The 27,770-nt window shown below is 36.9% G+C and overlaps 1 protein-coding gene across 2 annotated transcripts in view; it reads left to right on the top strand.

The window, feature by feature from the left end:
- The window catches only part of LOC131072918 (uncharacterized), a 71,273-nt gene that overhangs the window by 7,358 nt on the left and 36,145 nt on the right, over positions 1-27,770 (top strand). For both annotated transcript variants that reach the window (XM_058009216.2, XM_058009215.2), the window contains exon 3: positions 2,569-2,661. In XM_058009216.2, the coding sequence (XP_057865199.2) occupies positions 2,569-2,661 (93 nt within the window). The remainder of the gene's footprint in view (positions 1-2,568; positions 2,662-27,770) is intronic.

The raw sequence follows: 27,770 nt of genomic DNA, 5'->3' as shown, positions 1-27,770 counted from the left end.
CACATTTTGTGGCCTTACATCTATGACCACTAGGTTAAACATCTCAAACAATGCAGTTGCAAATTCAATTCTATCGATGCATCCATAGGTTCCAAAATTTGCCAATATCACAAGAGATAGGGAAGTTGATGAGGGTTGGGTTCCTTATATTTGTCCATCCATCTGACACTAGGGTCCAACCACTATTAGTCCACTCTAATTGTGCAACTACATCATTGAGCATACCAACCCCCAATGTCTCATATGATGGGGCTTGAAACCCAAGGCTTGTAACTGCAATAGCATCCACTGTACCTTACCAATTTGGAGTCTTGGCAACATGGAATGGCAAGCTAGATTAGTACCAAAAATTTGCTATCACCTTCTTTGCTTGTTTGTAGACATTCTTCCTCCATCGTATACTCTCCAAAGTGGTCTGTGATTCTTGTGTAGTATTGGGTGCAAAGAAAGAATTAATGCTTCCTCCACTTGTGTTTCCAGCCATGTGCTGTAGAAGGAGGTGTTGACCAAATTCCCTAAAATACTCATGTGCACCATTTTCCCCATCCAACCAATTATTTCTAGCATTTGTAGAATTAGAACCTATGTCAATCTTGGTTCTTGCCTTTTTCGCCTCACCCTCAAAAATCGAGTCAAGAGCATGTTTTGCTTGAAATGTGACATTTGCAGGGTAGGCCTTGCAAACTTTGGTGATATTTTCCGGTTTTTTTAACAAATGCCATTTGCATTGATAAATTCCACCACTAATTTCACTTTGACACTAGTTGCATTTAATCTTTGTGCTACCCACAATTGGTGTGCAATGTGTCTATGCAAAGTCTTTTTGACGTGGCGTTATGATCAAGAATCAAATTCGCAAAAGCATTTTAATTTAGTCTTTCATGGTTGGAACTACCTCATTCAAGTGATTTGACATGGGAAAACATATGAAATTTGACCAAAGTAAGGCCTTTGAAACCACACAAAACTTCGTTATGGACGCCATATGAAAATTTATCCCTTATTTTTAAAACATAGTGTTTAAGAAAAAAATGATTTGACAATGTGAAACACATAAAACTCGGAGAGAACAAGCATCAAGACACAAACACTAATTTCTCGTGGAAAACCCTTTCGGGTAAAAAACCATGGCACACCAATAACTTTTAAATAAAAATGGGCACTGACCCAGTATTACAAATGTGAGCACCGACTCTCAGAGAGCACCAACTCATATCAGCAAAGGCACCAACCTCAATTTGTGCACCAACAAAACTCAGTAGTCTAGAACTCACAGCTCCTTCACAGACCATCACTCAAAAGCATATATTCATTTTTTCAATCACCTTCTCAGACTCAGATTCCTTCATAAACTCAACACCTTCATTTGTCAAGAATGCTTTTGTCACAGCCAAAACAGGCTCCTTTTAAGTCTTTCAATACATGTCCTGTATTGGGAGAATAGGATTCCCCACCAACCAAGTAAAGCACAGCTCCTTTAATTTCCTCGTTATTTTTATTTGACTGTGAATTCCCCACTCCAATCTGTGTCAAACTCCTTCTAATACACACATTTTGCTCTGTAACATGAATTATATTTCATAAAGGCCTCTGCCAACAAGACCAAAGTAAGGCCTTTGAAACCACACAAAACTTCATATGGACACCATTTTCACAATTTTATCACTTAAGGGATAAATTAGGTATTTGGCACATTTTTGTTCATAAAAATGTTTTAAAAGAATGATTTTGAGTTAATGTCTGTCTGAGACTTGTCACGTGTTTTGAAAAAATTCGCCTAAAGCTTGCCTAAAATGCCTATGATTTTTTTCATGAGTTACTTGCCAGACAAAAAATTTGGCGAGTACTTTATTGACTCTGCCAACTATGGTCTCTACAGACCTGCTCATAGAACTTTTTTTAACCCCAACATATGGCACACTCTAATATTTTAGCCAGTGTCTGAATTGAGCTCTTTTGACATCTACAACCTATTTATAGCCAATGTCTGACCTTAGCTCTGTTGTCTTTTGCATGTAGGCTAATTGATTTTTGCAACAACTCCATTAACCAACAAGAAGTATGATGGGCTGTCACTGGCATAAATTTGTTAGCTGACAGAAACATTAATGACAATCTAATTTGCTAATGACCCATTCAAGGTCTTGTTGCCTTTTGGGATCATAACAAACCCACTTTCTTGTTGTTTCTTTTCAGTAAAAAGCTTTTGATTGTTTGAACTACAGATTTATATTTTACTTTGATTTATTCATAAATTGGATGCTAGGAAAACAAGTTTACATTGTGAAGCTAACAAATAAAAGAAAAAAGAACTGAATTAATAATATAAATAAAGTTTATGTGAAATTCATCCCTGATTGATGAATTGTAAATCATAATGCAAACAGAGGATATGTCAAGGCATTATCTATGGGGAACAAGGACTTCGTTTTTTGATATATTGTGTTCTGGAAATTTTGCTTGGAGGCACAAAATTTGTTACTTCTCTTTTTCTATATGTTGTATGTTTGGCAATAGCTTTTGAGCAAGTTTCATGACTTACGTTTATTCTTTCATGACATTGGACAGGGACTTGCATTGTGTTCAAACCTAAAATGGCTTTCAGTTGCAGGCAACTGTCTTCAGAGTTTAAAAGGAATTGAAGGTCTAGTGAAGCTCACTGTGAGTTATTAGAATGATTTTCTGAACATTTTAGAAAATGGATATTTTCACCTCTAGTTCCTTTGGGTATGTGCTTTTACTAGTGAAAACATAGATGCTCATAGATACATGTATTATATATCCCATGGTGACAAGTAATTGTGGTAAAATGTGCTCCTCAAGTGCTTTCAACTTTTGGCAGGGAGGTACTTGTATTTGTTGACATATAACATATGTAAATTTTTATGTTTTAACTTGTAAAACTTCTACCTCTTTTATAATATCCTTGTTTTTTAATTATCTTTGCTTATGTCTTTGAGGTGCCAAATTACCTTCTTTCACAATCTTTCATGTGTATGTCCCTATGTTACTCAAGGATGCCTCCCCAGCCAAAATAGGGATGTCCCTTGCAGGGGATGTTTTAGGGATGTGGGGATGGGTTGGAAATGTCCCCTCGCTGTCTCGTTTGTAAAATTCTTGGAAACCGCAGGGGATGGCTAGCTGTCCCCTTCGGTCCAGCTTGTTTTCATTTCATTTTTCTTAAATAAAACACAAGTAAAAAAATAAAATTACTCCGTATTGTTATGTTGCAAACATACACGGCCCATTGCAAATGGGGACCCCCACTTTTTCGCTTTTGTTTAGGTGTTTTAGTCTGTCATCTTAAGCTTGGCAGTAGTTTCTTAGTCGTGGTTTTAGCCTAAGTTGCCGGTTCGGGTTCGAGAACCTGGTATGCGAGTACAACAAATTATAGTGTCACATAGCATCATATAAACAACAAAACCAACATAAACTTGTAATCATAGCATCATGATCATACCATCATAGCATCATATACATCAAGTTCAATATCAAAATGACAAAATAATATCGAGTTCAAGTATCATTTTTTCAACTTTAAACAATTGAAACTATAGTTTTAATTCTTAAAGTTTAATCATCAAATGGTTTTTCTAATTCATCAACATCATCATTCTCATCCTCATCCTCCTCATCATTGACATTGACATTAGATGAACCAATGCCAATGCCACTTGCACTTGCACTATAAGTTTACTCTCTATTTGAGTCATCAAATGCAACAAGCTGAGAAGCAGAATCATCCAAATTAGTATGCTCTACCTCTATATCTCACATCTTCGTCTCCCCTTGCTTGTAGTCATGTTGCTTGTGTGTAAGAAGACGTAGGTTGGAATGTGCATATACTAAATTCTCTGCTCTTTTCGATTGCAATCTATTGTGCTTTACTGAGTGGATGAAAGAGTATGTGCTCCAATTTCTTTCTAATGTAGATGAATTAGCAACCTATGAAGACAAAGTAGGCAATTAAAGTTATAAATTTATAAAATTAAAAATTACTAGCAACCTATGAAGACAAAGTAGGCAATTAAAGTTATAAATTTATAAAATTAAAAATTACTAGCAACCTATGAAGACAAAGTAAACTATAAATAAAACTTGTGATAAATTTTAATTAATGAAACTTGTGATAAAACTTTGATTGTGAGAGGATGTAGGTTTTGGAAGCATGTGCCATGGAAGTACCACCAACTATGAGCATCCTTCTTCAATCTATGACAAAGAGTATCAACACTTAGACCATTTCCATTTGCAAATTCTATGAACTCATTTGTAATAATATCTCGCAAATCATCTTTAGGGTAGAGTCTAAGGAATGCTGCTTTGTACCCATTAGACACTTCTAAATCTCTCTATGGTGCAAGTTTTTTTGGTTGATCAATAAATTGACTGCTATAGTACTTTGGTGTCAAGGCATAGGCAAGAAGATGCAAAGGAGTGGTCATCTTATTCCACCTTTCTACAACAATTGCTTCCACTTGTTTGAAATATTTCTCCTCGGGGTCTTGCTCTTTTGCATTTATAATGCACTTCATTTTTTCAAGCATTGAGTCAGTGCCATCATAAATCTCACCAATGCAAGGCCTATCCATGTTAGTGTAGCGAATCATGCTCATAATGGGCTCAGTGAAACTAAGGAGATATGTCACAAGATCCCACCATGACTCATCCAACATCCTGACCCTAATTCTTGCTGCCCTCTTAGTGCTGCTTTGCTTCCATATAGCCCAATTTTGGCTGATCACCATATTGGAAAGTGCCACTTTAACTTTCACAAGTAGTTTCAAGACGATGGCGTTTGATGCAAAACAAGTCTTAACAACCTATAACACAAATTAATGCCAAAATGATTAAAAAATAAAGCCAAATTTTAAAGAAGAATACACATTGTAGCTTACACAATCAAATTATGAACATTAAAAATAAAAATTTAAAAAATCAAAAAATGTTAAATTAAATTACTATTTCACTTACTTTCAATATCTCCAAACTTGAAAAAGATCTAAAAATCCTTTGAGACGTGGGGGTTTGTGATGAACATCTGGATGTCCTCAGCCTCCCAATCAATTTTATTCCCAATTTTTTTAAGCATAAGATTGAGTGAATGGACCACACAAGGTGTCCAAAAGATGTGATGATAACGTTCCTCAACCAACTAACCAACAGCTCTACAATTTTTTGCGTTGTTCTGTTATGACTTGAACAACTTTGCAGGGTCTCACTGTTTCAATGAGAAAGATGAGAATATCTGCAATAAATTGCCCATCTTTTACTTGGCCCTCACAATCCATAGTTTTCAAAAAGATTGCCCCTTTAGGGGACACCACCATTACATTGATCAAGGGACGATTTTTAGAATTTTTCCACCCATCTGAAACAATTGATACACCTGTTTCAGCTCATGAATCCGTTATGGGCTTCAATACATCTCCAACCCCCTTCACCTCTCTTTACAATAAGGTTCTACATAGATTCTCATAACCTGGGCCCTTATACCCTTTTAGAGCTTCATTAACACTTTTCAATATTTTTTTCCAATATTGGGAGCAAACCATAGCTAGCAAACTCGTAGAGTTTTCAAAACTCGATGAGTTTCTATAAAAAACTTGAGTACACTAAGAAAAGAGGCCCAAACACGTAAAAAAAAATCTATTTTTGTTTTTTCAGGTCAATTTCATTCCCTTCATCAGAATATATACATGAAATATAACATTTAAGTATAAATGGTTAAGTTATATTTCATGTATATATTGGCAGGATGTTTGAGAGTGGTTTCAGATCTCTAGGAGTTATAATTCAAATTCTAGGTTTTAGGAGATCTTTTAATTTTTCAGACAGTCAAATTATAGTAATCAGTATGCTCCTATCAACATTCTTTCGCTCTCTCTATCTCACTCACTTTATCTGCCTTAATTTTAGACCTATCTATCTTCCTATCACTCTTCCTCTATCCCCCTCTCTACCACACTCCATCTCACTCTCTCCTCTCTCCCCCAAGATGTAGACCTATCTCTCTACCTCTCTCTTTCTCACCCTCAGACCCCGGCGAGGGGTGCTACTCTCAACCTAATTTTAATTTGCAGATGCTTGGTGCAAAGTTGGGGTGGAAATACCCCCCATCTCAAAAAATTAGCCCTCAAAATCTTATGTCAGCCTTGTAGTTCATCCAATTGTGAGCGCAATTGGAGCTTGTTTGAAGCAATCCACACGAAGAAGAGGAGCGAGTTAGTGCAAAAACGCCTCAATGACCTTGTCTTCGTGCAATATAATCTTCGATTGCGCGTAAGGAAGGTAGAGAAAGTAGAAGGTTTGGATGATATAGATCCTTACAATGATTGGACATCATAGGAGCAGCCTCCATTGTTTTCCGAGGATGACATCACTGATTTGGAGAGGCAGGCTATGGAGGAGGGGGGTGGATTTGGTTTCACGTTGGGTGACATTGAGGAGGAAGAGAATGAGGATGAGTCATTGCTAGTGCCAAAAGGAGGTGGAGACATAGCTTCATCCAGGATGGAGAACGAGCCAGCCATATCGAGCGAGGAGGCACAGTCACACCCACTGCAGACTTCTAGGACTAGACCCTCTAGTTCTACCTCTCCCCTAGTTTTTGCTAGAGTTGGAAAGAGGAAGTTGTAATTGTAATGATGTATTTACTTTTGGTTTTACAAAAAACTATTTACTATTTTGCTTCCAGGCTTCCAACCATCAGCATTCCTCATGAGGATGCGATTTTGTAGACACTTTGCATTTAAATATATCTAGAATTAGCTTGTTTCTTTTGTGTTCTCATTTATTGACTCATTGGATGCATCTTCTCATTAAATTTTGCAAAAAAAATTCATTTTTAATTAAATTTAAGTGTGTTTTTAAGTTATCGATTTTTTCTCGAGTTTTTTTTTTCAGGCCTTGGCGAGTTTTGCTGAGTGGCAAGTAGTTCATCTATGGAGCAAACAACATTGAAGGCCAACCCATTTGCATATATGCATCTTGCTACATCTTGGCCGGCAATGTCTCGACTCTCATTTTGAAATGCGGTTTTTAAAGGCCCCTTTGATCTATTGCGTGCAATGGGTGCTTCACTTTTAGGCTCAGTTGTGGAAAAGAAGGGGTGGTTTTCTACTACAACATTGGGATTAAATGGGGGCTGGGCTGCATTCCCTTTTTTTTCTGGAGTGGTTTGATTTAATCTACGACCTTCTTTCTCTTCTGGTTCTTCGTGCTCCCTAATATATTTCAACATTGTCTCTTGTGGTGTACTCACACCATTTTTTCTTAGGCATTTTTTGATGCCTCTTCCTGGTATTCCACACAAATGGCCTATCAACCGATAATATGAACTATTACGTTCTTTATCACATCCTCTGCATTTCCAACGAAATCCCCCACCTCCTGTAAGCGGTTGTATAATGTTAACATACTTCCATAGGGGAGAATTTTGATCATTTCTTTGTTTTGATTGTTCATTTGTGCCTTTGGAGGAACAAGTAGATGCCATTCTAGTGTTGAAGTTAGGTAGCAATCGTTGGATGACCCTAACAATTCAAATGTCTAACTAGCCTTACGGCCTTAGACATCAGCATGATTAATCTTTCTCTTCTATCCTTGCATTCTGATCATAGATCAATGTACTGTATGATGATCGATTTAATCATCTATATAACTATCGAATTATACATGCTATCGATCCTATGTATAATTAGTAATAGCTTGATATTACTAATTATACATAGCATTGATTGCATTTATATATATCAATCCGTATGTGCTATGATTAATATTGTTATCATTATATGTTATCGGTTAACTAATTATACCGATTGCAAATTGTGGTTAAATGTCACTTATTATTGATCGCTATTAATTGACATGGCTACACATAGGAGTCACGACTCTATATGGAACTATGTCGGTTCCACATAGAGCTGTGACTCAATGCGGTCCACAAAAGCATAGATATATCGGCACTATCACATTGGGTGGTATATAGATACAACAATCGATACGATAAGGTGCAGTCGATATATGAAGGTGAAGATCAATATAAGTGCTGTCAATATCATTGATTGATATTATTACAAGTGCAATCGATATTCTGCAGATATATATAGTGTGATCAGCATTAAAGTAAATGCTGAAATATATGTATAGATATTACTGTGAATAATTCAAAATCAGAGATTAATCAAAATATCAGAATATTTGAATAACAATTACGGTTTGAAAATTCAACAGAAAATTCCCAAACCATTAAGAATATTTGAATAACAATTACTGTTAGAAAATTCAACAGAAGAGGTTGCATACAAACTGTTTGACAAAATGCCTATGAAGCATAGTTTGAGAAAAATGGCCAGTTTGTTCGGGATTTTGACAATAACCTAGAGTTTCAACAATCCCTTCCTCCTTCAATGGCCTCACATAAAACCTCTCTTGTGCAGTCATAGTGAATATAAAACCTCTCTTGTGTAGTAATTTTCAGATTTTAAAAAACAATACAATAACAGGTAATGTATCACCTGACACAGATTTCTGATTAAACATAATTTCTGATTAAAACATCTCACATCTGATGTTGTTGTTGATTGTGTTGTTTGTAACTAGGTCTATATATGGGTTCGGATTGCCTTAAGGCAACATCCAAACCCATTTAGGACTGAGCCCTATCCTAAAGGGTAACGTGCCCCCAAGACTAAGCCCAACCCTATACTTGCACACCATCCTAAATACCCACGCCACAATAACTATATTGGCACCTAAAAGGAAGGAGGCCGACTTGAATTAATAAAGGCTAAAGACACATATAAATAAAGATATCTTGCAAAGACAATTCATTCAAGTTCAGCGAATTAGCTCTGCATGAAAAGGTGCAAATTTACACAAGGAGGGTGTGAACTTGTCCAAGAAGACATAGGCTGTTTTGGTGCAGACTTGAAGAGCTTAGAAGTGCAGATCTCTCATACAAAAGGGATCAGATCTGACAAGGAAGCTAAGTATTGTACTTGTGATTTTAAAGGGAGAATATATAATCTGACCTGTGGGTCTTTAATGCTGGGTTTTTCCTCCTTGGAGGTTTTCCCAGGGTATTTGTGTTTGTCTCTTGTTTACTTCCTTCATTTCTGAGTTTACTGAATTATGATTTACTGAAATGTTACAAATCTGATTAACAAACTAGGGCATAATTAAAGGACATAAATCTGATTACTGATCTAGGGCACAAAAATTACATGGTATCAGAGCTAAGGTGTCACTAACTTCAGATTTTAGTAAATCATTTGTTGCATATAGCTGCTGTTTGTTTTCAGATTAAAATGTCAGGTTTGAGGGCTGAAGATAGACTTGATGGAGCCCTTGATTTTGCTGCTTGGAAAGTCCGTATTCTATTGATCCTTGAAGAGAATGATCTGCTGAAATTCGTAGAAGATGCTGAAGAGCTGTCCCCACCAGAAGATGCTGAAGAGCTGAAATAGTTCAAGAAAGACTCCCTCAAGGCTAGGAAGATCATAGTTGAATCCGTCAAGAATCATCTTGTCACTGTCATATCAAAGTTTGTGTCTGCCAGGGAAATGATCAAACACTTGGAAGGGATGTATGAAGTCAACAACCTCAGCAGGGCTCTTGCTCTAAGACAACAACTTCTTCACATGAAAATGAAAGAAGAAGACTCAATCATAGCCTACTTCATGAAGATCAATGAACTAAAGGACAAGTTAAGTACTCTTGATTGCCAAATCTCGGATAAAGATCTTGTTATGATTGCATTAAATGGTCTACCTGATGAATGGGAACCATTCATCCGTAGCATTGGTGGAAGAGCCGATCGTCCCAACTTTGAGCGTCTTCAATCTGATTGCATCAAAGAGGAATCTCGAATTGAGGTAAGTGGAAAACTCAAGAACTCTCACAAAGATAATCATGTTCTCTTAGCTAAATCTAGGAAAGGTGGACATTGGAAGAAAGAAAAGAGAAGCAAAGATTTTAGATCCTCCTCCTATGATCCAAGGAAGAAGTCAAGAGATTCCTCTCACATTCGTTGCTTCAGATGTGATAAATATGGTCACTATGCCAGAGATTGTCAGAATGATCCAAAGGAAAGGGAAGTCAATTTAAATGAAGTTGCCGAACAAAGTGAGGATTATCTTCTTATCTCTGCTCTATCCAACAATGTTCCTACGGACAGTAATACGTGGATACTTGACAGTGGTGCCTCCAGACACATCTCAAGTTTTCGTGAGCATCTCTCAGATCTGATTGAAAAGGACACCAACCTTCATGTGGTAATCGGTGATGATGCTCGATACTCGGTAAAAGGTTCTGATACCACCTCTTTAAAACTAGATTCTAGTATTTCCTTACAACTCTGTGATATTCTCTTTGTACTTGGTATTAAAAGAAATCTTATTTCCATTTCTGCCTTAGAAGATAAGGGTTTGCAAATAGCATTTTCTGAAGGGAAAGTACTCGCTTGGTCTAAGAAATCTAATTTCAAAATTGCTCGTGTTATTGGAAATAGATGTGATAGTTTATATAAGCTTGCAGCTAATCCAATTCAATCTCTCATTCATGAGGCCCCTGAATCATGCAAGCTATGACATAGAAGACTTGGACATCTACACTTTCAAGCTCTTCCCACTCTTGGTAAAATGGTTAAAGTTATGCCTAAACTTGGTTTATCTCATGATGATGCTTGTAAAGGTTGTGCAATGGGTAAGAATGTAAAGAATCTTTTTCATAAAGCGATAGTAGGGCTAAAGAAAAGTTAGAACTTATTCATTCAGATTTATGTGGTCCTATGTTTGTAGCATCTCCTAGTGGTTTCCTGTATTATGTTATCTTCATAGATGATTTCTCTAGGAAAACATGGATCTACTTTCTTAAATCTAAAGAGTCTGAAGAAGTCCTAAATAGATTTAAAAAATTCAAAGCCTTGGTTGAAAATACTACAGGAAATCGAATTAAATGTTTAGGGTCTGACAATGGAGGTGAATACACCTCAGGTAGTTTCTATGACTTTTGTGTTAAAGCAGGAATTAAGAGGGAGTTCTGTGTTCCCTACAATCCTCAGCAAAACGAAGTTGCTGAAAGAAAGAACAGGACCATTGTTGAAGCTGCAAGAGCCATGATCCATGATCAAGACCTGCAACCTTTTCTATGGGCGGAAGCATCTAAAACAACAGTTTATATTCAGAATAGATGTCCTCATCGTGCCCTAAAGGATGTGACTCCTGAAGAAGCCTTTACAGGAATCAAACCTGACATCAGCCACCTAAGGATATTCGGGAGCCTGGTGTATGTTCATGTGCCTAAAGAAAAACGAACCAAGTTGGATCCATCTGGAAAGAAAGACATCTTAGTGGGATACAACGAATCTTCCAAAGCCTTTAGGATCTACATTTCAGGTCAAAGGTATGTTGAGGTAAGTAGAGATGTAACTTTTGAAGAAATTGCTTTCAAAAGATCTAAAGGTTCATTATCTAACAATGATGATATGGTGATTGAAAATCAAGATTCAATAGTTGATGCTAACCCTGAGATACAAGAGCAGTCTACTGACCTTCCGGATTAGGAAGTTCAAAATGACCCAACAGAACCCATGCACTCTACCGATATACCTCAGGATATTGTGGTCTGCAAGAAGAGACCACCTTGGGTTAGAAACACGATTCAAGATGTTGAAGGATTTGCTGCTCCCAGAGGAACCTTTAGAGATAGCAAGAGATTCCAAAATCACGCCAACTACATTTCTATGATGTGTAATATCAATGAGTCTGAACCTCACAATGTTGAAGAAGCTATGTCCCATCATGCTTGGAAATTAGCCATGGATGAAGAGTATGGGTCTATCATCAAGAATGATGTCTGGGACATTGTACCCAGACCCAAAGGTAAGTCTGTTGTTTCCTCTAAATGGTTGTTTAAAATTAAGCATGATGCTGATGGTAGTATTGAAAAATACAAAGCTAGGTTTGTAGCTCGTGGTTTTTCTCAAAAGGAAGGAATAGATTATGAAGAAACTTTTGCTCCTGTTGCTAGATATACTTCTATTAGATCTATAATAGCTATTGCTGCAACCAAAGGTTGGGAACTGCATCAAATGGACGTTAAGACAACCTTCCTCAATGGTGTTATTGAGGAGGAAGTCTATATTGAGCAACCAGAAGGTTATGTAATCCATAAAAGAGATTCTCACGTTTGCAGGTTGAAGAAAGCCTTATATGGGTTCAAATAGGCTCCTTGGGTTTGGTATGAAAGAATTGATAAGTACTTACTAAGCTTAGGGTTTCGTAAGAATGATGTTGATGCTAACATTTACCTAAAGGTTTATAATGATGATATGCTTATTTTGGTTTTGTATGTGGATGATTTGTTTCTCACTGGTGAAAATAAATTAATTATAAGATGTAAGAAAGAATTAGCCTCAGAATTTTAAATGAAGGATTTAGGTCTAATGCATTACTTCCTAGGGTTAGAAGTATGGTAAAAATCCAATGAAATTTTTTTAAGTCAAGGAAAATATACTATTGATATTTTGAAAAGATTTAGAATGATGGATTGTAGACCCATGCACACTCCTATGGAATCTAACTTAAAGAAGTTAAGTGTTCCAACAGCTAACTCTGATTTTGCAGATCCATCTGAGTACAGGTAGCTGATTGGATCATTAATGTATCTAGTCAATACAAGGCCAGATATTTGTTATGCTGTGAATGCCCTCGGTCAGTTCATGAGCTTGCCTAAACTTGTTCCCCTGGTGGCTGCCAAGCACATCCTAAGATACCTGCGTGGCACTATTGGTTATGGGCTGAAGTATTCACTTAACACTTCAATCTTCTTGGAAGGCTATTCAGATTCAGATTGGGCAGGAAGTGTCAAGGACAGGAAAAGTACTTCGGGTATCTGCTTCAACTTGGGTTTTGCAGTGATCTCTTGGGCATGTAGAAAGCAATCTTCCGTAGCATTGAGCACTGCAGAAGCTGAGTACATTGCAGCATCTGTTGCATCCAGAGAAGTAGTGTGGCTTCGCAAACTCCTCGTTGGATTATTTGGTCAAACTATAGGTCCTACCACCATTCATTGTGATAATCAAAGCTGTATAAAGATGTCAGTAAATCCTGTATTCCATGACGGGTCCAAACATGTGGAAACGCACTATCACTTCATTCGGGATATGGTGCAAAGAGGCGCCATTCACCTAAAGTACATTAGCACGGATGAACAGGTTGCGGACATCCTTACCAAACCTTTATCCAAACGGAACCCTGATTGAGAGGGAGCTCCAACCTCAGTGACTATCTGCAGCACTTTGATCATTCTTTGCTTGTGTGCAAGAATGAATTGTGTCCAATCTATGCTTGTGTGCTAGATGGATAATTGTAATTATGTAAAGACCCACTTGTGTATTACACTTTCTATGCTTGTGTGCTAGAACCATCCTATGCTTGTATGCCAGGTGGAAGATGTAATTCTATGCTTGTGTGCTAGATCCATTCTATGCTTGTGTGCTAGATGGAACTCTAAAGGTTCAGATTATGTATTCTCTTCTTCCCTAGTTAAGAGGGAGTGTTGTTTGTAACTAGGTCTATATATGGGTTCGGATTGCCTTAAGGCAACATCCGAACCCATTTAGGACTGGGCCCTATCCTAAAGGGTAACGTGCCCCCAAGACTAAGCCCAGCCCTATACTTGCACGCCATCCTAAATACCCACGCCACAATAACTATATTGGCACCAAAAAGGAAGGAGGCCGACTTGAATTAATAAAGGCTAAAGACACATATAAATAAAGATATCCTGCAAAGACAATTCATTCAAGTTCAGCGAATTAGCTCTGCATGAAAAGGTGCGAATTTACATAAGGAGGGTGCGAACTTGTCTAGACTTGTGCGAACTTGTCCAAGAAGACATAGGCTGTTTTGGTGCAGACTTGAAGAGCTTAGAAGTGCAGATCTGTCATACAAAAGGGATCAGATCTGACAAGGAAGCTAAGTATTGTACTTGTGATTTTAAAGGGAGAATATATAATCTGACCTGTGGGTCTTTAATGCTGGGTTCTTCCTCCTTGGAGGTTTTCCCAGGGTATTTGTGTTTGTTTCTTGTTTACTTCCTTCATTTTTGAGTTTACTGAATTATGATTTACTGAAATGTTACAAATCTGATTAACAAACTAGGGCATAATTAAAGGACATAAATCTGATTATTGATCTAGGGCACAAAAATTACAGATCGTCCATTTGAGATTGAAGATTTTGATATCACGAGGCAAGCCAACTTTGGTCCTCAATGGGTTGAATGAATTAGGACATGCTCTCACCCGAGAGCTTCATCATTAGGGCCTCCTGCCCTCTAGTATGTCATTGCCTACATTTGATATTTTGGAATTTTGTACTTAGTTTACAAGTTGACTTTGTTCAAAGTCACAAACTATATTGTAGTTGACATTTTGACATCTATCACCATCTAGATATTATTTATGGTGTAGTATATTTTGTGCAATGTAATCAGTGATATGAATATAAACAACGAAAATCTATTTCCTGCAATTCATGTGTTCAAGTGTCTATTTTATTTGCCTACAATATCTCTATGCTATGGAAGTGCCCTAAAATATAAAATAAAGTAGTTTTTGATTGTTTTTCTGCAATTTTTTACATTTTTTTTGTAAATCTGATTTTTTCCCGATTTTTTGAAAAAATTTACTTTTGTTTTGCCGATTAATTCCCCAAACGATTATTGCTTCCTTGACCTATATAACTATCGAATCATACATGCTATTGATCCTATGTATAATTAGTAATAGCTTTATATTACTAATAATACATAGCACTGATTGCATTTATATATATCAATCTGTATGTGCTATGATTAATATTGTTATCATTACATGTTATTGGTTTACTAATTATACTGATTTCAAATTGTGGTTAAACGTCACTTATTATTCATTGCTATTGATTGACATGGCTGCACATAGGAGTCACGACTCTATATGGAACTATGTCGGTTCCACATAGAGCCGTGACTGTATGTGGTCCACAAAAGCATAGATATATCGGCACTATCACATTGGGTGGTATATAGATACAACAAGCGTTACGATAAGGTGCAGTCGATATACGAAGGTGAAGATCAATATAAGTGCTGTCAATATCATTGATTGATATTATTACAAGTGCAATTGATATTTTGCAGATATATATATAGTGTGATCAGCATTAAAGTAAATGCTGAAATATATGTATAGATATTACTGTGAATAATTCAAAATCAGAGATTAATCAAAATATCAGTAATACAATTATATACTGTAAATTGAAACAAATAGAAATATAATATTGGATTAAATCTAAAGTGACAATAAAAATTTAAAATACCATATATATATAAATCTGATAAAAAATTTAACATCTAGTTCCTATGGCAAGAAATAATATGAACACATTCAAAAACAAAAACAAAATAATGAAAAACAAATAATGTTTCATGTTTGACAATTTGTGAAACAAAAATGGTTGAAAAAATGTACAAAAACCTAACTCTTTCAGCCGATGGAAGCCCGCAAATGTGTAGAAATGATGCTGCAACACTTGTTCAAGCTTAAAAAATCAATCTTCAACTCCTAGTTGATGTTGGAAGCCAATCTTTCTTCAACCTACTATGAAACAACTGATGTTTGCGACACAAATGAGGAGAAATGATCTAACTTTATGTTTTAAATCTCACTTTTAGGGTTTTATTGTTGTTTTTCAAGTGGTGGATTTCAAAATTTAATGAAGTTTTGCAAAAAAAAATCATTTTTTGGGTTGTTGGATGCCTGGGTTCGACTTGGGTTCGCCCTAGCCAAACCAGCCCTCCCAAACATGGACCTTGGACGGACCCATAGGTGGACCGGACTAGGTTTTGAACTAGGACCAAACTGGACCGGAACCAGGGGGCCAAACCAGCAAACCCTGCAATTTAGGAACTTTTAGCCTTTGCTTGTGAGAGAGGGTATGTTTTATTAGTCTAGGGTTGAGGATCGAGGTGGTATGTTTTATTAGACTAGGGTCGAGGATCGAGGTGAGTTGTCAATGTTGTAAATGCTGCAAAATCTTGTTAGATTGCTAATATGGTTAATAAATATTAATAGAGTAATATAATAGAGTAGAGTAGGAGGAAGCTAGAGATTGTTGCCAAGACTATGTTGAAATCAATACATAACTTTCATTAGCTATGGTGGATCTTTGTGTTGTGTTTCTACATTTTGCATTGTTTCTTGTTACTTCTCAGTTAGTTAAAGTTCATTGATCTTGATAGAGAAATGCGATGATATGTGATGAATTCCTTGGTTCCTACTCTTTGTAGTTTGTTGATTGTAAGATACAACAGAAAGTTATTCCGAGCCTAATTATTGTTGTTAAGTTTGATTATGGATATGCATTTGGATTGCGCCAATATTGGGTATTTGGATGAATGTTTATGATATGAAAATCATTCACTACCTTTGGAAATCACATTAGTTTTGTGTGGTTGAAGCAAAGCTTGTTTTGAGGAATTTGTATATCCTAGCATCATCCATTATTATCATTGTCCTTAGGATTAGCATAGCGCATCTAAACCCTTTCCCTTTTGATCTTTATTTGTTTGGGAGAAGTTAGTTTTGAAGAGTTTCAGCTGTTTAGCAAAAGCGTAAGTCCCTTTGTGATACCAGCAATATCACATCATATACATCGAGTCGATCCATTTGCATTGTCAAGAGCTGACTTAAGAAACCTTGGGGTAGCCTTGCTTGATCACATTATTTAGCATATAAGGTTTTCTTGTTCAAGAGAGGATATATTACTTAGAATTTTATTTTGTGTTCGAGGTGTCATAAAAAACACATCAACAGGTATCCCTTTGGATCCCTTTGGGTTTGCAATGCATAATTAAATTGATGGTTCAATTGACCAGTTTCTAGTCACCTATTATATTTGATTCTTTTCTAGTTATAAAGTAAAAATGAGGGATTTGATCCTTTAGTATAAGATCTTTACCCAAGCTGATTTCGTGGCAAATGAAACACAACATGCACATACCAATTACTTTTTCATTGGTTCTTAGTAACTGCAATGCTGTTTTTTCTAGTGTTGTTAGGGTCCATATGCCACTGTGTATGGGTGCAAATGCATTAAAATCTGCACCCAAGGCAGCCTATTGAACCCTAGGTGCATTGTGTCCATTTGCCTTAATTTTATATGCAGTTCATAGAAAATCAATCAAGAAAAAACTGAAATGTCAAGACAAAAAATTCAAAACATATAATTTGTTAAAAATCCTAATGTATATTGCCTATGTTGCCTAGTCCTTCCATTTTGCTTGTTGTACTTGTCTGGTTTAGGTATCAGTTCGGGTTCTTTATGGGTGCCCCACAGGGAACTTGGGCTCCTGAGTGTATCCGGGGTGTACCTAGCAAGACCTTGGCATAGCTGCAGCCATTGATCCATAGGGAACTTGGGGTGCCCAGGCATACCCAGCAAGACCCCGACATACTTGTGGCCAGTGGGCCTTAAAAGAAATAAGAAAAGCATTAAAACATTAAAGTTTCCTTGGCTTCCCAAGCCCTGTTTTTCTTGCCAAAAACACCCAGACCACCACTTTTCCCAGAAATCAAAGGTTTGGTACTCTGCTAGACCACACCTTTCCCAAAAATCCATAGTCTCTCCTTCTGATGGATCACAATTTTTTTTATAATCCATGGTCCGGTCCTTTTTGGCTCAAACTTTGCATATTCTTGAAAATTAATGGTTTGCTTAGGCCAAAGACTGAAAATCAACAATCTGATTGTGACCTAGACCATGGATTTTTCCGATAACCCATCATCATATGATGATGACTCCTTTACATTGTATCAGACCTGCAAGAACAAGGAAAACATCTCAACGAATAATTACAAATGAGAAGCAATAATAGAAAAACCTCTAAAGAATATATATATCAGCCCTTGCTCAATTATTACTTATCCTGGAAATGACTATCTCAGGTCTGATTTGTGAATTAGGTTTGCATCTCTGATTTCCAAGTTATTTTCAGGTCTGATGCTATGTTAATTTTCATCAAATTCTGCCCTCATTTCCTTCAACATGGATAAAAATGTCTTCTTTCCAATTTGTCTTCCAAAATCGCCTTCTTTGATCAAGAAATTATTGTTCCTTGGGATGAAGAAGTGCTGGTCTGATAAAAATCGTCTCCTTTACATATATATATATTGATCAAATGCAATGATCAAATGCTAAATGCAAAATCACTGCCTTAATGAAATTCGCTGACTGGAAGTGCAGATCCAATTTGAAATTGTTTGATTGCTTGGAATGATGACTAAATGAATTTGAAAGCATATTCATTTATAAGCGCTTGATGAAAGGATGTGTCCTTTACCTATATGGTCGACTTGCATCATTTCAAAACTGTTTTATTTGTTGGGCGCTTCCTTTATATTAGCCGACTTGCATCTTTGTTTGCACAATGTGATTTTTATTCAATCAAATATCAACCACTGAAGCAAATCGTTATTTTTCTTTTCATTCGTACCAAAGTCATTTTGTATTACTTTCATTTTGTCAAATCTAAACTTGAAGTGGCAGCATTTCAAGGTTCATTCGTACCAAGTTCATTTTGCATTTCGTTCGTACCACTTTCATTTTGTCAGATCTAAACTTGAAGTGGCGACATTTCAAGGTTTATTTGTACCAAGTTCATTTTGCATTTCGTTTGTACCACTTTCATTTTGTCACATCTAGACTTGAAGTGGCAGTATTTCAAGGTTCATTCGTACCAAATTCATTTTACATTTTGTTCGTACCACTTTCATTTTGTCAAATCTAAACTTGAAGTGGCGGTATTTCAAGGTTCATTCGTACCAAATTCATTTTGCATTTTGTTCTTACCACTTTCATTTTGTCAAATTCAAATCTGATGTTAGCGGCTTTTGCAAGGTCATTCGTACCTCGATCAAATTGGCATTTCAAGGTTCATTCGTACCTCAATCAAATAGGTATTTTAAGGTTCATTCGTTGTAATGTCCCCTACTAGGAGGCTGCCAATTCCTGTAACTTAATAATAGTTCTGATCTGATCTGATCGATGATCCTGTCACTGGATGCTTTTCATTCCTTTCCTTTCTATCTCTCAATGTGAGGGAGAGGTTACACCTCTTCATTATGGATGCCCTTTGGCAAGAGACACACCCTTTCACCATTAGCACCCTTTGAAAGAGTGCACCTCTTCATTACTTCTGTCCTTTGAAAGGGACACAACCTTTCACAATCAGATCTGCACTTCTTATTTAAATCAGATTTGCAATTCTGATTCCCAAATTATCCCCTTCTCAAAGTGAAATTCTCATCTCCCTTTTTATATCCCATGTTTGAGGGAGTCACAACTTTTCCTTCCATGTCTTTTGACCATTCATTAACTTAATTAAATTTTAATTTAAATTTTATTTTTATTCTTTTCTATATTAATATTATTATTATCTATTATTAAATTATCTGGGAACATTACATTCGTACCTCAATCAAATTGGTATTTTTGTGTTCATTTGCACAAACTTGAACTTGCTAAGCAAACACTCATCAAGATCGATCTTTTGAGCAAACTCATGCCTTAGTCTATTTTTCACTCTAAAATCCCAATTTGACCTAAGCTTATGAGATTTCACCACTTGTCTATCCTTGAAAGCAATTTTGGTGACTCTTTTCCTGATTTAACCTACGCCACTCTAAAACCTTAATTCTTACCATTTCAAACTGTAAGACTTATTTCTTTCAAATTGACAACTTTCTTGCCTCTTGACAATCTTAGCAACTTTGCAATTTTGACATAAACTCAACCTTAAAACACATCCCATCTCACAAGCCAGGGCTAACAACTTTAGACTTACCGAGCTAAACAGTAAGCAAAGCAAAAAAAGTGGGGGTGCCCATTTGCATTAGGGCAATGTGTGATTGCGTCACAACACGTACCAAGTTTCAATACCTGTATGTGCCCCCATACCTAAATCTATAACTTAGTATATTACCATTCACGTAATGTTTGATTATTACATTTATTGTGCATTTTCAATTATATTGCTGAGATTTGCATGTACTACCAAAGAACTAAGCATTTTGATATGTGGTAACAAATAGTTTTTGAACATTTCAGATATTATTTTGTGGTTGTACATTGATTATATTATATGGTATATGTTATATAAATCAACAATAATGCATTTGAAAGCAAGATAAGGATACGATGGCTTTGTAGTTTCCTCCTAGCCCTAGGGTTTCTGGGTTTTTGCAAAATGGTCAAGATTTTCACAGGAGCCATTTTCCAAATCGTGCGATGCATTTCCACTTTGCGACTGCTATGTTTGGGGAATCTTCTGGTTCGTTTAGTGTGGCTGGGTTGGGTTTGATCAACGGTAGAAACGATTGCTGTGGGGTTATTGGATGTGGTTTGTGGCCCTCGCTCAATAATGGCCATTTTGAGAATGCAACATGGAATCAGAGAGGTGGCCCTTGGGCACAAAGGACGCAAGAAGAAAGTAGTTTGAGGGTGGGATGGAGCAAACAAAACAAGGATGGTAAGGTCAGATAGTCTGCACAACTAATGTAGGCGAGAGAGAAAAGAGTTTTTGGGCATCTCGTAGAAGAAGATTGGACGGAATGTAAGAATGATAGGTTTTTGGGAGACAAGTGGATTGCGCCTTCAGCGGATAAGCCTATGGTTTGCTTGGACAATGAGATTGGGGAAGAGGTGATAGAAAATGAGAAGTATTTTATTGAATGGGGCCTGATAGGAAGATTCAAGGTGTTTTGGCCAAGCCTCGATGATTTGCACAAATGGATTTCAAAGTTTTGGGGCTCAATCGTGGAGGGGGATGTTTAGATTTACCCCAGGGCTCGAGGGTTTTTTGTGGTCGTCTTTGTCAGTGCACAAGACAAGAAGAAAATCTTGTGCGGATATCAATGGAGTTGGGAGGTGTTGGTGTCTATTTTATCATCTACCAAACATTAGAATAAAATACCCAAAGATAATTTATCCTCTCTTGAAAAATCACCGCGTATGCTAAGATTGCGAGAAGATCATATGGCGATTCCAAGGTTTCTTTTGTCAGGTCTTGATGTGTGGATAAGCTCAATGGGCGTTGTGATTTTCTGGTAGTACACAAAGGGACTTATGCTTGGCTCGTTTAATTCACAATGAAGGTTTAGACAATGAAGCTCTATCATTTGGGACTTGGATCATGGGAAAATTGAAAAGGAGACAAGGGTTTAGAAGTTCTAATCTATTCCTAAGAATTCTAGAGACGGTATTGGTTTGATGACCTCAATAAACCACACTTTGCTTCGCCTCATTCACGACAATTACACAAAGTGGGTGCAATCTTCAAAGGACGTGCTTATGATTTTGAAGTTAAACATGCACAAAGGAAAGCTCAAACTAACTTTGCACAGTGAATGAAAATCATCCATTCACCAAAAGTATGAGCGGAGATACACAATAAACCAATACTTATCAGATCTTTCATTCAATCTAATGACATGAAATAAAATCTAAACTATTTGGTGGATGAAATTGAAAACCTTGCTTGATCACTCAAACAATAGGGATTACAAAGCCTTAAGAGAAAGCACACATGTAATATATTATCTGGAAATGACCTTCATGCAACAATATTTCAAAAACTTCACCCTCTCCAAATGAGAGGAGGCAACCTTATATAGGCACATAGAAAGTTTGAATGGCCGAGATCGAACAGTGATCAAGGGCCCAAATTGAAAGATAAAATCCTAATTAGGGTTTCCTAAAATTAACTACCCCTCGACCAATGAGATAATTACATTTGGGGACACTTGTCCTTCTTGCTAAATATGAACCAATAATAAAAATACTAGAAGCTTCTGTGGATAAGTCAGGTTCATTGAACCTAGACATGTTGACTTGGAACAATCTGATTGGTTGGAAGATGACGAGACGCCACCTTAGCGTGTTGGATATCCTCTTGAATTCTGCAATTTGTGCGAAGAAATCGTCTAAGTATGGAAATTTGTTTCTTCTTGTCACCATCTAATTCTGATTGGGAGCTTGTCTTTAATCTTTCAGGAGATGAAATCCTTCAAGAAGTTGTCTTGATTGCTTCCATAGGTTTGGGATTGTAGATGAAATTCCCCAAGAAGTTTGAAATTCTTTTCTATATTTTCACCAAGTCTGAGAACTTTTCTTTCTTGATGCCTTGAGATTCTTTCAAGTGCCTTGAATTCGGAGAAGAATTCCTCTAGGCCTTCGTCATAATAGCTCTTCCCATACTTAGCCAAATTTTGGCCATTTGTATGCTCGAACGAACCTTGCTCGTGGACTTGTCTTCAATTCTGAATTTGGCTTGAAACTCCATTTGTGTTTTTTGCGATGATCCCGCCTTAGCTCTCATCCAAAACCTGCAAAACCAAAAGAAATTAAGTTAGAATTCTCATTTTGAGCGTGAATTTTGAAGGTTTGATGGCAAAGTGTCCTCTGATTCTCCACTTCCTCAACACTTTTAGCTTTCAACAAGCTGCAAACACTTGGAAATTTTAGAAACCCTTGAAAACTCAATCTGATTTGAAAGTTTGGGAGTAAAATTTGTTTCTGATTAATAAAAAAAATGAATAACTTAGTCCCAAAATCTGTGAAATAAATGTTTAAACCAGATTCAAATTTTGGAAAATATGCGAAAATCAGATAAGTCCCTGAAAATCTCCTCCAAAATCTTGAAAAGTGGATTGAAAACCACCGAAGATGCCTTGAATTCTTGATCAAAAGGTAAGGAAACAAACTAGAATACCCCTGTCACCTTGAGAAATAGATGAAAACCCTTGTTTGCCTTCTCCTCAATGCCTTAGAAATTTTTTGAACTGCTCTAGAGGCTCTGAAAATGCTTTGGAAAACTTGAAATAATCTTTCTTCAAGTGTCTTGTTCTCCAATTTCAAACTGCTTGAATGACTCACTATAAGTATAAGCTCCAAAGAGTTCAATTTCTGCATTTAGAAACACGATTCATCCCTCCCAAATCGAACTTATCTTGTTTCTATTCTCGTGATCTTATTTCTTTATCAATTTTAGTTCATTGAGAAAGTTTCTATTTTTGATTTCAGTTGAGTTTAGTCACTTGGGAAAGTTGTGATTTCGAATCAAGTCTGAGTTCAGTTCAATAAGAAAGTTTCTATACTGAGATTGAGTTGAAAAAACTTTCTTCTGTCCTTTGGCAGATTTTGAAATTTTCTTTCTTGAATTCTTTGTTCAAACTTAAATACTTGATAGCTGGGCAAACTTTGTGAAGTTTGTCTTGAGGTAGGGTAGACTTCACTGATTTCATGACTTCTTATCACCTCCATGGCGGACTTTGCCACATTCATGACCCTTCTCTTTGGGCAGGGTTGAGGAGACTTGTGCACCATTCTTGTTATTGCTTCACACCCCAAGGCGGACTTTGTGATAGTCAAGAACCAAGGTGAGGGCGGACTTCATTAACCTCATGCTCCTTACGTTCAACCAAGGGTGGACTTCATCCATCTTAGGCACCAAGGAGGGTGGACTTGGTGAAGTTCATGCTCATATCTTAGGCAGGTTTCATCATTTCCTTGCACCATTCACAAGTTACTTCTTACATTCTTGGGTGGACTTTATCAAAGTTATGCACCTTTCACTTAATCAAGGGCGGACTTTTCCACACTTAGGAACTGCTGGTTGCAAGGTAGGGCGGACTTGCTAGCTGTTAGGAACCTTGACACATGATTCAGGGCGGACTTGATGAAGAATGTGCACCACTTATTATTTCTCTAGGGCGGACTTATTGAAGTCATGCACCTTGATTTGAAGGAGGGCGAACTTTGGGGAATTCTTTTCCCTCTCATTGGAGTTTGCAGATTTTTTCTTAGCCAAGGGCGGAGTTGAAGGAAAGCCTTCCTTTCTAACTGTTGAGTTCATTATTTTCTTTCTCAGAACTTCATCATCAGCCAAGGCAGATTTGAAGAATTCTTTTCCAAGCTGCAGATCAAAGTGTTTTCAAGGTAGGACAAACTTCACCAAAACATTTCCTCATTATTTCTGAACTTGGGCGAACTTCAGCCTTCTCTTTCCTTGAACAAATGTCTTCCTTGGGCGGACTTCTTTAACTTCATGCACCTTATACAAAGGCGGACTTGAAGACACATGTGCACCTTCTACCTCAATCAAGGGCAGAGTTTAAGACATTTTGGCACCATCCAATCAAGGGCGGACTTTGTGATTATTTGTGACCAAGGAGGGAGGACTTCCTTGTGTTTGTGCACTCAACCTCTTGGTAGGGCGGACTTCATCATGTTTGTGTACTCAACTCTTGATAGGGCGGACTTTGTGAATTTCAGGAACCATGGGATCGAGACCCAAAATCTTCATTACTTGTGCAATTCTTGTCGGATCATCCATCAAATTCCTCAGGATCCTTAAAATTTAGGAACTTAGCTTTTTGGGTCAAAACTTGGATTTTAGGAGGAATTTGTCCATCATTTTAGTGCATCTCAGTGTGAATAGTGCAAACCCTAAATCCACTTTCTAAAAATAGAAAAAGAAAGGTTCACTAAAAAATAGGAAAAACTTTCTAAAAATAGCCATTTCGAGGATCGTGCTCAAAATGCCAAAAACGAAACTTCCTAGAAAATAGGAAAAAGCAAAACTTTCCAAAAATAGAAAGTTGTCCAAATTAGCTCAAATCAATTGTGATCTTCATCCTTTGGGCTTCCTAGACACAATGATGATGTCTAGACTCTTTTCTAACCATGGGACTCATAATGTTCAAAACTCAGGTCGCTCAAAACCGACAAACTTGACAATATTGATGCAGGAAGGTCACAAGGCTCTAACAAAAACCCTAGAAAACAGGAAACAGGGAGGGTCCCCATTCGCAATGGGGCGATGTGTGAAAAATGTCACAACAGGAGGATAAGCATATGTACCTCCTTAAACCCTTGTACCCGACTTTCAATCTTGCCACTACGTCTTTTGACAAGATACAATTATGGGTAAGACTTCCTAATCTTCCATTGCAGTACTAGTTTGATTCATTTTTGTTACATGCAACAACATATGCAAATTTGAAATAATTACTTTTACATCTTTGTAGTATAAAAGGAGGGATAAACAACTGTTTTTTTTTTAAAACATCAAATAGTTGAAAGGAAATTTGATCTTAGCTGAAATCTTGCATTAAACATAGATCTATGCTATGAGCAAAAATAGTAGATACGAATGTACTTTAACATTTCAATTTAAATGAAAAAAGAGGTTTAGAAAAATACATATTTCCAGATGCCACAATTCTGGACTTTCATAACTTTAACAATAGACCAATGAGGAGGGAAATTATCATTTGGGCGCTTTTCCGCCCAACCACAGACTTACTAGTCCCCTGTGTCATTTCTTACTGGATTGGACCAACCCTTCGTAGGGAGATAATCGAAAGTCTAACTCATGCCATCTGAACTGGTGGATAATCCTACATGGATCCCTAGTCGGTCGTACACCATAGGTTTCCCCTAACTAGTACGACCCTTGACCAGGTTGTGCATCTGGATTAACAAATTGGTTTACGCTTGTAGAATAACATCACCTTGGCTGAAAGTTTAAATATAATAGCAATCACGCTAGTTCATGAAGTTAATTGCTCATCAACCTGCTCGGTTGGATTAAATTCTTGAAGGTATCCAAGTCCTCATGTCTGTCTTTATGCTATTGCATTCTGACTCTATGAGACTCATTGGCTGTCATTCAGGTGTGGACCCAAGTTTGACATATTGGTCTATAAACTCGAGATGACTTATACTCTTATAATGTAACCCTTCTTGACCAAACCCTAAATTATTTTAGTACGAAGTTCATACTTGTGCCCTTGAGCTAGCAAACTGCTCTCTCATGAATACAAGAATGAAAAACCTATGATGCCCTTTTTCACACATGAATATTACAGGAAATATCTAGACAGTTGATAGTTCTCTACAATCTGGCGTAGTTGATTGTATCGGTCGGTATTCTACCTCATCTTGAGGTTATGGCCTTATATTATTTTTAGATGTAAAATTGTTCCCTTCTAGTTCATTGAAGCATGGCTTACACCGATATACTTACCTTAGTGCGGAAAAGATGAGATACACAACAAGCTGCTATCTCCCTCATCAACATTAGCTTCTATGTTCTGTGTGTATTATGAGCATTCGTACTGCTTCTGTACCATTCTGTGATACTGTATATTTTGTAGGAATGCCAACTGCATTAGGAAGCAATGACGCTATTTATTTTTATACATATGACTATCTGCATTAAGAAGTGCTATAGGCTCCCTTGTCTATCAAATCTTTTCGCACTAAGGTATTGTTTACTAAATGTCTAAATGCACCTGTATTTATTCTGCCCAACCGCATTAATGAGTACTGAAATACTTCTCTCGCCTGTCGTTCTTATCACTCTGAAGATAAATTGACCATCTTGACTGATGCTCTATTATGAGCACCTCCTTGGCCCAAAGCTTTTCAATAACTGCAATCACACACAAGTGTGAAATCAAGTTCAACCCTTCTTGGCTGCAACTTGAGGTTCTTGGCATAGGTTTAGAAACAAGTAGGTTTAACTTATAATGGACCATATTTGCACTTTCATAGAGTCTCTTGGCCACACAATAGTTTTACATTATTTTTGTTATCAGCACTAATTCTCAACACAGGTTTAGGCCAATCTTTCTCATGAATCAATGCATAAGTTATCAGAGTATACAACTAAACCCCTAGGTTAGGAGAGGTAAATGACCTAAGAGCCACCAGCTGCTCGAATGAGTTTTAAATTTGGAATGATCATCTTGCATGACATGTCTCTGCTGTCATGGCAATGTTGCATGCATTTTCTTGTAATATATATGCTATTTGCATTTCGGTTCTGCTGTTAGCTCTTACCCATTTACCTTCCTAAACTAGGGTATTAGTTTTCAACACGTGCTAGAGAAGGTAAATCTCATGGAATGATCAATCTCACTGCTGTTATAATTTTCAGATTTGGATAATTCTGAGACAACTCAAATTAAGAAAGTAATTTCTTCATAATACAAGTCTCTTTGGTATGCGAACCCTCTAATCTGAGTAGTATCATTCTGCATAACTTTACAGTTACACTCACCTTTCTTTCAGGCTATAACTCACACCCATGAATATATATATATAATTATGAAAGATACATTAAAGCTTAACCCTGCTGTAATATATATTCCAGATTTAGTCAGTTTGGAATTTAGTTGGCTAAGAACCTTCTAACTGCTCATATTGTTTTGTTTATGACAACAGTATTAAATCAGTTCTATAAGACTGCTTCTACCCCTGTTTTACAAATTTTCCTGGGTACTACATGACTACTTCTGAGCTGTGCTGCTCTAGTTTTTTCCTCCCAGCTATGCTCATTTGATTATAAGTTATAATCCATCCTCACAAACTTACAGAGAAAGGTATGTTTAAATATAAACATACAGACCTGCATACATATCTACACACACACATATATAAAACTCCTGTATGTTGGTCTGGGGTATCAACTTAATCATGCTTTTCAGCTAAAGCTACGAGGCTTATTTTTTTTTAACAGTAAATGAGAGCTTGAACAAGAAATTTGGACAACCCTTCTGCAGTTCAAAGAAATCTTATCAGTTGAAGAAGAAAGACACCCTAACTGGTATGATTTGACAACCACAATTCAATAGCATAGATATCCTTTCTTTC

The sequence above is a fragment of the Cryptomeria japonica genome, chromosome 11 (assembly GCF_030272615.1).
Source record: "Cryptomeria japonica chromosome 11, Sugi_1.0, whole genome shotgun sequence".
NCBI classification, from domain to species: Eukaryota; Viridiplantae; Streptophyta; class Pinopsida; order Cupressales; family Cupressaceae; genus Cryptomeria; species Cryptomeria japonica.
Note: the sequence above shows the minus strand (reverse complement) of the source record. Positions and strands in the feature narration are given on the sequence as shown.